The 13895-nt window shown below is 39.1% G+C and overlaps 1 protein-coding gene across 12 annotated transcripts in view; it reads left to right on the top strand.

The window, feature by feature from the left end:
* Nucleotides 1-13895, top strand: part of HDAC9 (histone deacetylase 9) — a 673520-nt gene that overhangs the window by 278788 nt on the left and 380837 nt on the right. For all 12 annotated transcript variants that reach the window (XM_031940668.1, XM_031940665.1, XM_031940669.1 and 9 more), the window contains one exon: nucleotides 6493-6611. In XM_031940668.1, coding sequence (XP_031796528.1) covers nucleotides 6493-6611 — 119 coding nt within the window. The remainder of the gene's footprint in view (nucleotides 1-6492; nucleotides 6612-13895) is intronic.

The raw sequence follows: 13895 nt of genomic DNA, 5'->3' as shown, positions 1-13895 counted from the left end.
AAATCATGAACTTCCAGTTAAGAGCTACTGCTTTAAATTGACCATTGACATGGTAGGCACTGGATCTAATAGTAGAGAAGACATCATTAGTGAGATAGATTGGAGTCTTTGAGGGATGTACTTAGAGCTAGAAGGACTCTTTGAATCCTTTATTAATGAGGAAACTGAGTCCCAGTGAGATGAAGAGATTTTTCACAGTGGCAGATTTTTTTAAAGGAAGTGTTATTTTGGTTATAGTAAAATATACATTTTAGACTCACGATTAGATCAAAGATTCATTTAGGGAAATTTCTGAATGATAGGGGATTTTAGATGGAATCCAACCATGTCACTCTTGAGCATGTGCTAGAGCTTTAACTGACTTACTCTTGGCCACTAGTAGACATCCTTAGTGCCACTTTCACAAATGAAAAAGGATGCTCTGAAATCCACGTTCCCACCATTAATATAAAGGGTGATTTCAAGATTTTCTAAAATAGTTCTCTAAATCAGGGTCTGCCTCTCATTGAAATCATTCTGCTGCTCACTTTGTTTGGCAGACTTCTTGCAGTAATAATGCCAGGGCAGAATATTACTTAGCCCCCAACTGAGTTATCTCGGGAGTGGATTAAATTTAGGGCTGTCCTCTCTAGGGTCTCTTATAATGACTAGAAATTCTAGAATTCTAGAGCTAAGAGGGCCCTTAGGGATCTTAAAAATAAAGACCTGGAGATGATCATTTTGTCTATCTTCCAGCTTTTACAAATGAGGAAACTGAGGTCCAGGGCAGTTAAATGATTTATTTGAGTTCCTCTAGGAAATGGCAAAACTAAAATTTGAACCTACTTGTCCAACTCCAAATTGCAGTCTTTCCATCCAACTTGACTCTCCCCCTATTTTAATCTGGGGTACTCGTTGAAGTTGCCCTATGCTATTTTAAGGTTAGCATCGTCATGGGACCATTAAGACCCATCTTGAGGAGGAAGAGTATCGGGGTACAATTCTTCATCTAAAGCACATCCTAACCCTTCTGGGCTGGATTTCCTTTTCTCTGGATCTGCATTTCTACCATAATTGCTTTGTGAGGTGATAGATATTGTAATAGATAGGGTGCTGAACTGTGAGATGGAAAGACCTGAATTCAGATCTTGACTGAAATACTTAATGAGTAATATGAATGACCCTAAATAAGTCACTGAAAGAAGTCTCTCTCAGCTTCAGTTACCTCATCTATCAAATGGGGGAAATAATAACCTTTGGTGATTGTGAGGCTTGAATGAGATGATTTCTATAAAGTTCTTTGCAAACCTTAAAGCACTATTTAAATACCTTCAATTTCTTCTGTTGAATCGACATGGACTTCATTTTTTAGAAACTTCACATTTATTGATAACTTATTTAAGCTACCATGAAGGGACATTGGGCTATCTACAATGTGAGCCAGGATGCTGATGTTGTACTTCTAAAATGGGATCTGGTTGAAAATTAACAAATAGTAATTAATTTAGTATATGCTGAAAAGGAATTGAACAAAATCATAACGATCCTATTTGGGGGAATTTTTTGCTAAAAATTGCTAAAAGTATATAAACAATTTTCTACTAAGTGATAAAGAGAATGTGGGAACATGGAGAGTTTAGGATGCCAGAGAAACAATTACCCACTGGAAGTTTTTACCTGGCTGTCCGGTATGTCCCAATATATTAAAAATGAAATTAATTTTCTTTCTAAATACACTTCTCCAAATTTCCCTTTTCATCTCAATGACATCATCTTTTCATCTTATCCTATACTTAACTTAAGGATATCCTATCCTATAACTTAACTTATCCAGATACTAAAATATGAAAATTTCCCTATACCAAATTCAAGATAATAGAGGCTTGGATATGAAACAGAGAATTTCTGTTCCTTTAAGCTTGCTTTAAAAAACAAACAAACTACACATATGTATATCCCTATAGACATACATATTTATATAGCCATTCATACACATACACACACATTTAGGCATATACCATTAGACATCTGTGCCTAATGGTAGCCATCTCAAGGGCCAAGGGAGTGCAGGGAAAAAGAAAAAAAAATTATATTTATATATATATATATATATATATAAACATATATATCTGTATATATATATATATAAACATATATATCTGTATATATATATATATATACACACACATACATACACATGGTAACTTTATTATATATTTAAAAGAAATAACAAAGTACATAATAGATTTGCAATTTCATGTGCAATCTTTTTATTATACTAAGTTATGCAAATGCTTATTTTATTCCATACATTTAAAAATAAAATAAATTAAATGAAAATTAAAATTCAATAAATTAAAAAATTGGGCAGGTAGGTGGCGTAGTGGATAGCACACCAGCCTTGAAGTCAAGAGGACCTGAGTTCAAATCTGATCTCAGACACTTAACACTTCCTAGCTATGTGATCCTGGGCAAATTACTTAACCCCAATTGCCCAACAAAACAAACAAAGAACATATAAATAAATAAACAATCAAATGAATAAATGTATTAATTAGTTAAAAATTAAAAGCATGGAACCCATTTAGCACATTCCTTTAGATGTTTTGCTACTTTAGAAATAGCCCTGGCTTCTTCTTTTAAAAAATTCCTCTTTCCTTTTCTTTACATTAAAAAATCATCCATGGTTTTCCTCTTCTCCTTCATCACTATTGTTAGCTCCTCTTCCCCCCAAATTAAAATTTAAAAATAAATGGTAAAAATTGTCAAGATTCAAATCAGATGAATCCACGCAGGCAGTATTTCTGTAAGAAAATGGCCGTCTTTTTCTTCACCTTGAGTGCTTCACCTTCCAGGAGGTGGGTGCCATCATTCAGGGTACCATCATTCCTTCTTTCACTCAGCTTTATGACTTTGGAATTATCCTTGGCCATTTCTTCTTCCATCAATTCCCAGACTCAGGCATCTGCCAATTCTTACTTATTGTACTTGGACGACATTTTTATTTTTTCATCTGTCTCTTCTCCATGCACTTAATTCACTCCCCCATCACCTCTTACTTGGATTATGGCCTTCTAATTGTTCTCTCATGTTCTAGTCTTTTCCTTTCTCCTTGCCACATCTGAATACCGAAAACATAGCTTTGAGCACTTTACTTACTGTTATGTGTTCTTGGATGGTCCCCTTTCCTCACTAGGATAAAGATGATAAATCCCTAGGTAGGGATCTTTTGGAACAAGGGAGATGGGAGAGGAAGGGAGATTTGAGACTGGACTTTCCAGGTATACCTCTGTTTCTAAGATGTTTGGGAGGGGATAAGAAGCAGTTGAGATGAAAGGGCAGCTCTGAATTTCAAGATTTGATCTTAGAAGAACTTGGATATTTATTAAGCACCTACTGTATGCTAGGCACTATGGCAGATGCTGGAGTGCAAGGAATGGAACAGCCCGTACTCATAAAGTGCTTATTCTCCAAAGGAGGGGGAACAGATATGTAGTAAAGGGGTGGGGCAACAAGTACCTATAAAGTAAAGACAGTATTAACATGAATTCAGAACAAGATCAAATTAAGTAATATATATAAGGTGCTTAAAAACCTTCCAGCACTATCTAAGACTAGCTAGGTAAAATAATAATAAAAACTATAATAATTATGTTAATAATGATCATAATGGTTATTTTGGAAATGTTTATAGACTCCTTCTGGTTTCACCATTAGCCCTATTTAGACCAGCACAGTATGTATTACCAGGCTGTGTTTGCTAAGCACATTATTTCCCGTTCTTCATTTCACATAGATTTAACACATCCGTGTAAATGTAATAAACTCTATTTTAGGTTTTATTGCTTTGGGCCAAAGACTGTTGGGGGATTGACAGAGCCCAGAGCAGCTTCTCAGACATGGGTGATTGGGTTAGTGAGTTTCTGAGCTGGAGAATATTGACTATTTCGGGGGAGCGCATGGTATAGATTTTTTTTTTCCCTGAGATTGGGGATAAAAAATAAGATTGATGAAGTAGAATAATCCCATGTGATGATTTTAATCATCCTCTTTCCTCTGGGGCAGAAAAGGATTGAATCTATCCTTTCCCTTGAATGGAGGGCTTTGATTATAGAGCCAGCAGTTAGAGGCTTCAAGGGGGCCCAGTAGAGCAAAGGATTTCCAGGAGCCAGGAAATCATGAAATCAAGTTCTGCCTTCAGACACTAGTTGTATGTCTGTCATTAACCTTCTGTTTGCCTCAGTTCCCTCAAGTAAGATCAAGGCATTATACTTAGTGGCCTTCAAGGGTCCTTTTGGCTCAGAATATGATCCATAAAGATTTCTATCAAATAGAAAGTGAACTGAACTATTCCATACCCAACACAACACAAAATGACAAGGGATGTCAAGTAATGAATTGGGAACTTGCCTGTTCAGGAAGGAGATGTGGCATGAAAAGACAAATAAAAACAAAGATTCACCTAATTTTTATGGGGTAGAGAAGTAACAGATATTTCCTTGATTTAAAAAAAAATGGAGGTCACTGAAGGAGACAAAAAAGAAAGATAAATCAAGTTTTTTTTTTTAATTTTACTATTAAGAAGAGATAGCATGAGGAATCTTTTCATCATATTTTTTTCAAAAGATTCATTTATATAAATATTTCATCGTGGTTTCCTGAAAAAGAATTGTAGCTCTAGAAGTTAAATAATGAATAGTGGTTAGTTATAATGGGAAAGATCCACTGGAGAGAGAAATGGAAAACCACTCCATTATCTTTGCTAAGGAAATGTCACAGAGTGCTATGGTCCACGGCTCCCAAAGAGTCGGCTATGACTGGGATGACTGGCCAACAACAATGTGGGCCCAGTGGGTTAGGTGAGTGGACTGAAATAGGTTGGTCTGATTTTTCTAAGGTTATCTTACTAGGATTGAGGATGACCTGTAAAATGTCTTGTGTGGTCAAGAACTGTTCCCTCCTGACTTACGTCCAGAGAATAGGGCTGATCTAATTGTTTAGCATCCTCCGCTTCTCAAACATGTACTGAGCTGGCCCAGGATCCATGGCCCCATGGCTTCCGAGGTCCAGAATTTTTTGAATATTTCTTCTTTTAAAATAATTTAAAATCCAGGACCAGGTTTGGGCAGATTATGGAGTGGTAACTTCTAAAATAAAGTTACCTCCAGGTTCGAGATAGGGCCAAAAAAGGAAAAAAAATAAACCAAAAAATAAGGACTGGTGAAGGATGCAGCAGGGATGTTGGCAAAATGTTTGACAGCTGACCTTGAACTCTGACCTGGGTTCAAATCCTGTTTCTTACATATCCTGACTGGGGCAATCACACATCACGCGTTCTAGACAAGTCAGCTGACCTCTCCTAGATTCACTTCATCACCCCCGACAACAAAGGCTGAGCTCCACTGATGAGTCCACACTAGAAGGTCCTCACACCCTTGGAATCCCATGTTCAAAACAGTTAATTGGTGCAGTTGATAAAATGACAAATTTATGCATAAGTTCAACTGAATCTTTCATTGAAGAGTTAAAATCGGTTCATTGTGCAAAGGTTGGAAGGAGCCTTGCTTAATACTGGGCTTCCTCTCATTGGACCTGTCCAGGTCCAGCGGAGGCCAGATAGTGTGCACTTATTGGACAAGATCCGGAAGGGATTATTTTTCAGGTCTAGGTTGGGAGGGATGATGACATGGGCTCTTTCAAAATGTGATTCTGTGACTTTAAGTCATCAGTGAACAAAGGGACAAGCTGAGAGTTCACCTTGTAGACTCCAAGCCCTTCTGATGATGGCGAGAATGCCTTGTCATACTCTTGAATCCCCGCCCCACTTCCCAGTAATGACTTAATGTTTGATGCCAAAGGATCTAAAATCCCTGAAAGACTCCTGAGCTTGTGAGCAGCTGCTTACTCTTCTGGCAGAGACTGCTGCAGGATATAGCCTTGCATCCCCAATGAGGAAGAGAATCTGCCAGCATTAGAGTAATGGTGGATCTCATGGGGAGATGCCCATGTTTTCAGACATTTAAAAGGATGTTGTCTCTATCATTTTTTCTCTTGCACCAATGGGAGAGAGCAAAATCAAATAAACATCTTTTCTTTGGTCACATCCAGAGCTCTGTGATCAGTGATCTACCAAGGACACTTATCCTTTCTTGAATGCCTTGGGACTCAGGGTGGGGTCATCACTTTCTATCAGGAAGTGATATGTTGAAGTAATTGAGAGCCAGTAGAGTCCAATGGAAATAATGATGTGTTGGGGCCCACAGGGGACTGTGTTCAAATTCTGACTCTAACACTTATTGTCTGTGGGACCGGGAGGAATCCACTTAATTTTTGTGGGATTGAATGACATCTGAAGACCCCTCCAACCTTAATGCTATGAACCAAAGCTCTTATGAAAATAAGAGTTAATCTTCTGAGGCAATATGGCTGACTGTGACTTTAGGCAATGAGATTAGATAACTGATAGTTTGCTTCTTCACTGCTCAGTGACCTCCCTCTTCTTCTGGCTTTCAGAGTCCTCGGTCAGCAGCAGCTCTCCCGGATCTGGCCCCAGCTCGCCCAGCAATGGGCCTTCCACCAACATGGCAGAAAGCAGTGAGACGTTGCTCATCCCACCTGCTCCACACCCAGAGGTAAGCTCATGCTTCCAAGTGGGAATCAGCTCAAAAGCAATCATCTCTCTTATTGCCATAAGTACCTTTGCCAAGGGAAGATTTCAGAGGATTCAACTGAATTCAGCAATCATCTCTATTGTACCAGATGGGTTCCAGGTACTGTGCTACACGCTGGGAAGCTTCTGTTGATCATTGTGTGCACGTGATCATGGAAAACAATTTCAAGACAAGAATTCTAATGACTCAGGGAGAGGAGAATCAGGGGAGACAGTGATCTGAGCTATAAGAATCAGAGGTGAAATCAGAGTTCATTCCGTACACAGAGGGGAGGGGGAGATAGAATATCATAAAATGGCAAATGGCATGGAAAATAGAGGCAACATCCTCAGTACCATTAGAGGAGAGGCTCATGTGAGCTGTAAGAGCTATTCCTCCAACTTAAAGCCTTATGAAAATAAGAGTTAATCTTCCGAGTCAATATGGCTACTCTGGTGGCAAAATCAATCTGTCAATGACCATCCTCCCCATGGAACTGCCTGCTCAAATAGCCCCTTCTCCAGGAAGGCTTTCCTGATCTGCAGAATACTGGCCAGCTCCAATTTATCCTGAATTCCATTTTTATTTGCATATGGTTGTCAGCCGTTCCATTAGAACGTGAGCTCTTTGGATACAGGGCTATCATTTGCTTTTGTTGTTTGTTTGTTTGTTTCCCCAGAGCTTAGCATGTCTACCATAATAGTAATAGGCACTTAATAAATGCTTATTGACTGCCATTCTGATGTCAGGTTTGACCTTGAAGGAGATTTCCAGGACCCACTGGAGCCCATGCTCTTTGGTAATATTCTTTAGGACTCCAGGCTCACCTCTAAGTCACACTTTGGAGAACTAGTTAATGATGGTTCACAATCCTTATGCAAAGACATTGTATTCATCGAGTATTATTGTTGTTCAGTCATTTCAGTTGTGTGTGGCTCTTCATGACCCTGTAGTCCCTTATCACTATGAGGGGAAAGCCTGTGTCATACCTGTTTTGTTGTACCAGGAGGCCCATTGTTTGTTTATTATTTTAAAAACTAATATTTACTTGAATTCATGGAAAGTCACACAGGAAAGAATCATTAGAATCTGGATGGTTGTTATTTGATGGGAAATGTAGAATCCATGGAGCAGAATTGTAGGAGTGGAATAGTGAAAGGAAATGGTTAGTGGACAGCACATTGGCTAGAGATGGTCTGAAAAAAGGCAGACATTGGCTAAATGAATCATCTCAATTGATAAACAATCTTTTCTTTGGTACTAGATGGGCTAGCATTGGCACTATAGGAATCCTCCTCAGTAGGAGACAATAGACATACACAGTGTAAAGAGATATTTACAATGAGGAAATAAGAGTTTCTCATTAATTCATCCGAAAGGCCCTTCAGAAGAGGAAATCACCTGCAGAGGTAGCAAGACCCGAGTTTTCCAACATGTATTGACTGTGTGACTTTAGGGAAGTCATAGAACCAATCTTTCAGTAAACTCTTGAAAAATAAAAGTAGCAAAGTAGGGAAGATGTGTATTTGTAAAGTCCCCTAAACCATGGCATCTTATATCTAGTCAATGGACTCTTCCATCTGTTCCAGTCTCCATCAGTAATCTTTCAGACTCATCCTTTTGTTTGGTGGTTGGTTGTCCTAGCAGTTGTGTAGTATAAAAGAAAGAACATTTTACTCTGAGAGTCAAGTAAATAGCTATCTGCTCTGATCTCTTGTGGTCTTCGTTTCCTAATGTACAAAACGGGACCATGGCCCTCGTTCCATTTCAGTTCCAGCATTAAGTAACTAAGATTTCGATAGACAAGATCTTGTTAGAAGTTTGATGTGTTTTTCAAAGGGAATGTAGTAGAATCTTCTTTTCAAAAAAGGTTAAAGTAGCATCTTTAAGACTGCAGGGACTGGCCTTTCAGCGGGGAACAGCCCTGCCCCCATTCCCCCGCCTCTGATTTGAAAGATGAGGAATGGCACAGAGGAGGTTAAAGGGCTGGCAGAGAAGGTTTACAGGGTTGTAATGGCAGGGAAAGGGAGGAAGAAAAACATCTCTGATTCACCCCAAGAGAGACAAGGTTTCTCTCTCACGCAACCTCTTGTGATTTTAATAGAGCTCAGGGCTAATGGCATCAGGAAAGGGGTCATTAGGTTGTAAGAGAAGGAGCAAAACCCAAAGCGAGCACTAGTGAGCAGCTCAGATATAAATTTGAAAAGTGTTCAAAGTTGGCCAAAAAAGGGAAAAAATAAACCATGCCCAAATACCGGAGGGATTAGACCCTTATTGTCTTTACCTCACATGGGGAGGGAGTCTCTGGGCTCAGAGGAACTCCAGAGACTTTCTTATCAAAGCCTTTTGTTTTAAAGTTGAGGAAACTGAGGCTGGAGGCTTTTCTTTTGCTATAATAGCAATGAGAGGGGCAACAACAATACTGTCTGGATTGTGAACCGTAGTATAACCTTACCCAGTATTCCTTGTGGTTTGCTGCTTCCTTTGAGACTTACCCCAGGACTGGAACAAAGCCGGGGAGGGATTCTCCCTATATTTAGGTATTAAAACTAACTTTTTGGAGATCATTGCTAGGTTTCCTGAGTCCTGATATAATGACCTGTTTGACTATTCCTTACAACCTGTTAATTTAAATAACAGTGTTTTTGTGACTTAGACAGAAAACTGGCAAGGGGAGGCTAGATGGTAGGTAGATAGTGCTCTAGAACTGGCATTGAAGACATGGGGTAAAATTTAGCTTCAGGAACTTATTAGTTGTATGACGAGGCAAGTTTCTTAATTTTTGTCTGCCTCAGTTCCCTCATGTGGAAAATGAAAACGAAAATAACATTTACTTCCCAGAATTATTGTGAGAATCAAATAAGATATTTGAAAAATATGTTACAAACTTTAAATCCTATCTAAATGTTGTTGTTATTATTGTTGAATAGTCTCTTATTGACAAATAGAAGGCAGCTCTTTATTTGACTCTGCTTTCATGATGTATTTAGGAGTTTGTCCTAAGATTAAAAATGTGAAAAAGAATAGAATTGTAGTCCAGACCTTTTACATAAACTCTCGGAAATCTAATAATTTCATCCATCACTATAGGATGATGATAACAACAACAACAACGACAACAACAACATACTTATAGAGCACATTGAAGTGTCTAAGTAGTGCCAGCCAGACTCAGGCTGGTCTGACTATAGACACTTACTTTGTGACCCTAGTGAAATCACAACCTCTGATGGTCTCATACATAAAATGGGTTTGTGATTTATGGTCTCATACATAAAATGGGAATAATAATAGCAGCTACTTCCCAGAGTTGTGTGAGAATCAAATTCAATAAATAGTATGGGCATTGTGCCTTGCAAGTTTTAAGCATTATGTATTTTTTAACTATTATTATTTTTAATTTAGTTTTGCAAAGCCTTGTTTTTGACACCTCTGCTAGTGATGGGAAATATGGCAGCCAAGGCGACAAAATTGATAAAGCATCAGCTTCTGAGTTGAAATCTAGATTTGGACACTTAACTCTCCCAAACTCAGTAACTTTGGGCAAGTCACTTAACTCCAGTTCCCTACCATCTCCCAAAAATATTGCAGCCATTTTGGAGATAAAGAGATTGGGATTTTGAAAATTCTGTTTTTCACCCATGATGACTCAAACCGAGATCTCCTGACTCACAAGAGGACACTGAAGGTTATTATTTACCTCACATGCTGGTTATGAAAATTGTGTTTTATAAACATGAAATAAATATGTGCTTTTGTAAAGGTTTTATTTTTATTAGAATAATTGTTTAAATGACCATCATTGTTATTATTTTAAGGGTAAGTAACTCCTGAGGTCAAGGCCGAGACTAGCTCTCAGGTCTCCTAATTCCAAAGTGAATGTTCTTTCTTTCTATCACATCCTCTGTTTATTATTTTCATTTTATCTGGAAGCCATTTTTATATTTTTTTTCCCCTAGAAACTCCATTATTCTGAGAAGGTCCTGCAGGTTCTCAGTAAACTAATTGCTTCTTGTTAGAAGGATTGATTTTAGGGAGACTCCCCCATATGTTATTTAGAATCGTGCTCCAATCTCATTTTCAGGTGTGCCTCCATTTTTCACAGTTAAGACTACCTTGAATGACATCTGGGTGATTGTTAGGGCTCTTGGGAGTCAGGATATAGTGAGAGGAGCTCTGAGCTGGAGGATCTGAAACTCAGTCCTGATTCTATTGCACTTTCACAGTGATCTTGAATAAATCATTTATTTCCCTTGTCCATTTGAAGTTGATGATCTCAGACATCAATCAGTCACCAAATATTCCTTAAGAATCTAGTAAGGGCCAAACATCCATTGTGCGGGACACAATGAATGAGGCAGCTCCTCCTTACCTCTCACCTTAAAAGAAGGACAATTTACAAAGCTCTCCCCCCACTTCAAAAAAAGAGATTTTGTTCTTTGGAACAATGAATTGACTTATTATAGATATAGCTTTTTTTTTCTTGTATGTATGCCCATAAATAGAGACATATCACACAGATCAAAAATAACTAATTAACACAAACCATTGCAGGGGGAGAGATGTGCTAAAGAGAAAAATAAATATATAAAAAGGAAATAATTTCCTCTTGTTTTTGTCAATACTTTTATTGTTTAGTTTAAAACAAGCAAAATAAATGTCTCCAGTTGCATATATACAGTTGAATATTTTTTTGATTACATTTAATGTTTTTTTCAATGAACAAAACTCTACTTTGTGCTCCACTTGTTGAGAATAAAAGATAAAAAATAAACTCTGGTTACAGATTTGTGTAGTCAACCAACTCAAAGATCTGCATTGGCCATTTTAAATAAAAACGAAAAACACCCATGAGATACAGAAAGCTGGGAGACGTTGATGGTGAAAAATTTCCCTGCCTTCCAGGGAGCTGAGTGGGTTCCTCTTTCCCTAGGGATAATGGTGCACTAAATGAACTTTAACCCTGTGCAGAGTGGGATGGTCTTAGCGATATTTTAAGATCTCAGATTCTTCTATAATCCTTGGGTCCTGACGCCAGTTTGGTCTTCATGATGTACCCCCATCTTTCGGCTGCGGATTATTGCCGGCTGTGTCTTGTACATGACTCACACTTAGAAATGATTTAATGGGGGATAATGGGCTCATTCTTGAGGAGTCCTGGTTTCCTTCATGCTCTCTGCCCTTGTAGGTGAATCACAAATCAAATACATTAAAGAGCATGACTTGGAATCATGCTCACAAATCCCCATAAGCACTTGCAAGGTCACCGAGATGACTAGTTGTTCTTCTACACTAGATAGAAGGATCCCATTGACCAACCACGGCTCTGCTGATTACTTAACATGTTCTGTAAGCGCTATGCCTTCCCGTGCTTCCCTCCTGCCATCCTCGAAAATACCAGAAGGAAATGTGATTTAGCTGTATTTGACTTGGGGGAGGTATTTCTCCAGGTCAGTGGAAGGACTTTCACCCCCAAAGTTGGGATGACTGCTTCAGTCACAAGCCTGGAGTCTCTTATAATGAATTAATTGTGTGTATGAACTGTGATCCAGGAGGCCAGGTGCAGGGACCTCTGGACTGAGCGGTGGCCTCTCAATGGCCCAGAACAAGAAATGTTTCCCTGATGGCTAACATGTGGGTTTCCCCTTGTTGCCGTTAGCGGAGGACGGCCACATAAGTCAACCAGGATGAATGAGAAGAAAATATAAAACTCAAACAAAGCAGAATATGTTCTTGTACCTCTTTGTAAAACATCTCTTTAGGAGCAGCAATAGGGAAACAGACCGAGAAAGGGCAGGAGTGCTACAGAAGCCTCCCAGGTGTAAGAGTGTTGCCCTTTACTGAGTGGAATTCTACTTAGCATGGATAAGTCCATTCAAAATCCAGTTTTACACGATCAGAATGGACTTAATTCATTGCAGTAGGTGGTAAATGTTTGTTTCTCGAAGATCACATGCTTTAGCAGCACAGCGGCTCCAGGCTCGGGTCCTGCCTTCTTGGGGACTTAGCCGAGACCACACAGGACTCTCTGAGATCCTGCACCTCCTAGTCATCCTTTACCTTCTTTAATGAGGCTCCTTCCAAACGATAATAATCCAAATGTCCGCTTTCTCAATAATTATCCGATTCTCACCCCTTTTACTCCCCCCAGCCTATTGCTATGGAATCCTCTGACTGCTCAGGTAACTAGTTCTTCTCCAACCCCTTCATTTCCATCCGCCTCAATATCTTCCCCCATGGCTTCGTCCTGCCCCGTATCTGTCGGCCCTTTGCTTTCTGCCCTCTGAAACTCTCTCTCTACAGCGAGCAAACCTCCTTTCATTTTAGGATTCCTCCTGTCTTCTAGAGCTTGGACACAGTGGCAGAAATGGAGATAGACTTAGGTTAACGTGACTGACCCAGGACCACACAGCGAGTTAGTGTCCAGAGTGGGATCTGACTCAGACCTTCTGGATTCCAGGCTGTAGCCATGATACTGGAATTAACCTGTTTGCCAAGGCATCTTTAGCTCTTCGGTTACCATCTTGTGGAAGCTCCAAGCCTGGGGGTTTAAACATTTTTCCATGGATATCAACGATACAATTCTGACATTTTGGTTGCATTTTATTTGAGATTTATTTTAGCAGTAGCCAAACAGCTGGTTTATTTCTAGCTGAACATTAGCTGCTGGCTCTCAGCTGCTGTTTATTTAATCATATTTTCCCTCAGCAGATACACAAGTACAAAAGTTTCTAATAATAAGGTTAAGCATTCTAGAATCACTCCAAATGTCACTTGCTTTGCCCTGCTCTCGCCTGACTCATTTTCCTCTTGTTATATAATCAGTGTTGTGACATTTGCAGAAAGTGCTGTGTTCCCTCTTGAGTAGGTGGAGAGTCAGCCACGGCTGAAGTGACAGGAAATAAAGCACTTTTTTTGGGGGGGAGGGGAGAAGGATTGGTTGAGTAGAGAGAGATGAAGGTTGTAGTGATACAAGAACCATTTACCCAGAATAAAGTGAGTCAAGCTTGGAAAACAATATTATTAATGAAATGTTGATTCTTTAAAGGCCCCTACTCAAATATTGCCAGGGAGTTTGGTGCCTCTCCTTTAATATGCTGTATGGATATTTTGGGGGATTCAATACTGGGAGAATTATAAAAATAAAAATTTGTGATGCTATTGATCTTAACAATCCCCTTTTAATTAGGTGGGGATTTTAATTGTTCCCGAAGTCATTTGAGTGAGGCTTAAGAGATAAGTTGCACAATGATCTTCATTAAAGTT

Source organism: Sarcophilus harrisii, chromosome 5, assembly GCF_902635505.1.
Source record: "Sarcophilus harrisii chromosome 5, mSarHar1.11, whole genome shotgun sequence".
NCBI lineage: Eukaryota > Metazoa > Chordata > Mammalia > Dasyuromorphia > Dasyuridae > Sarcophilus > Sarcophilus harrisii.
The sequence above is the reverse complement of the archived record's forward strand: the minus strand, read 5'-3'. Positions and strand labels throughout refer to the sequence as shown.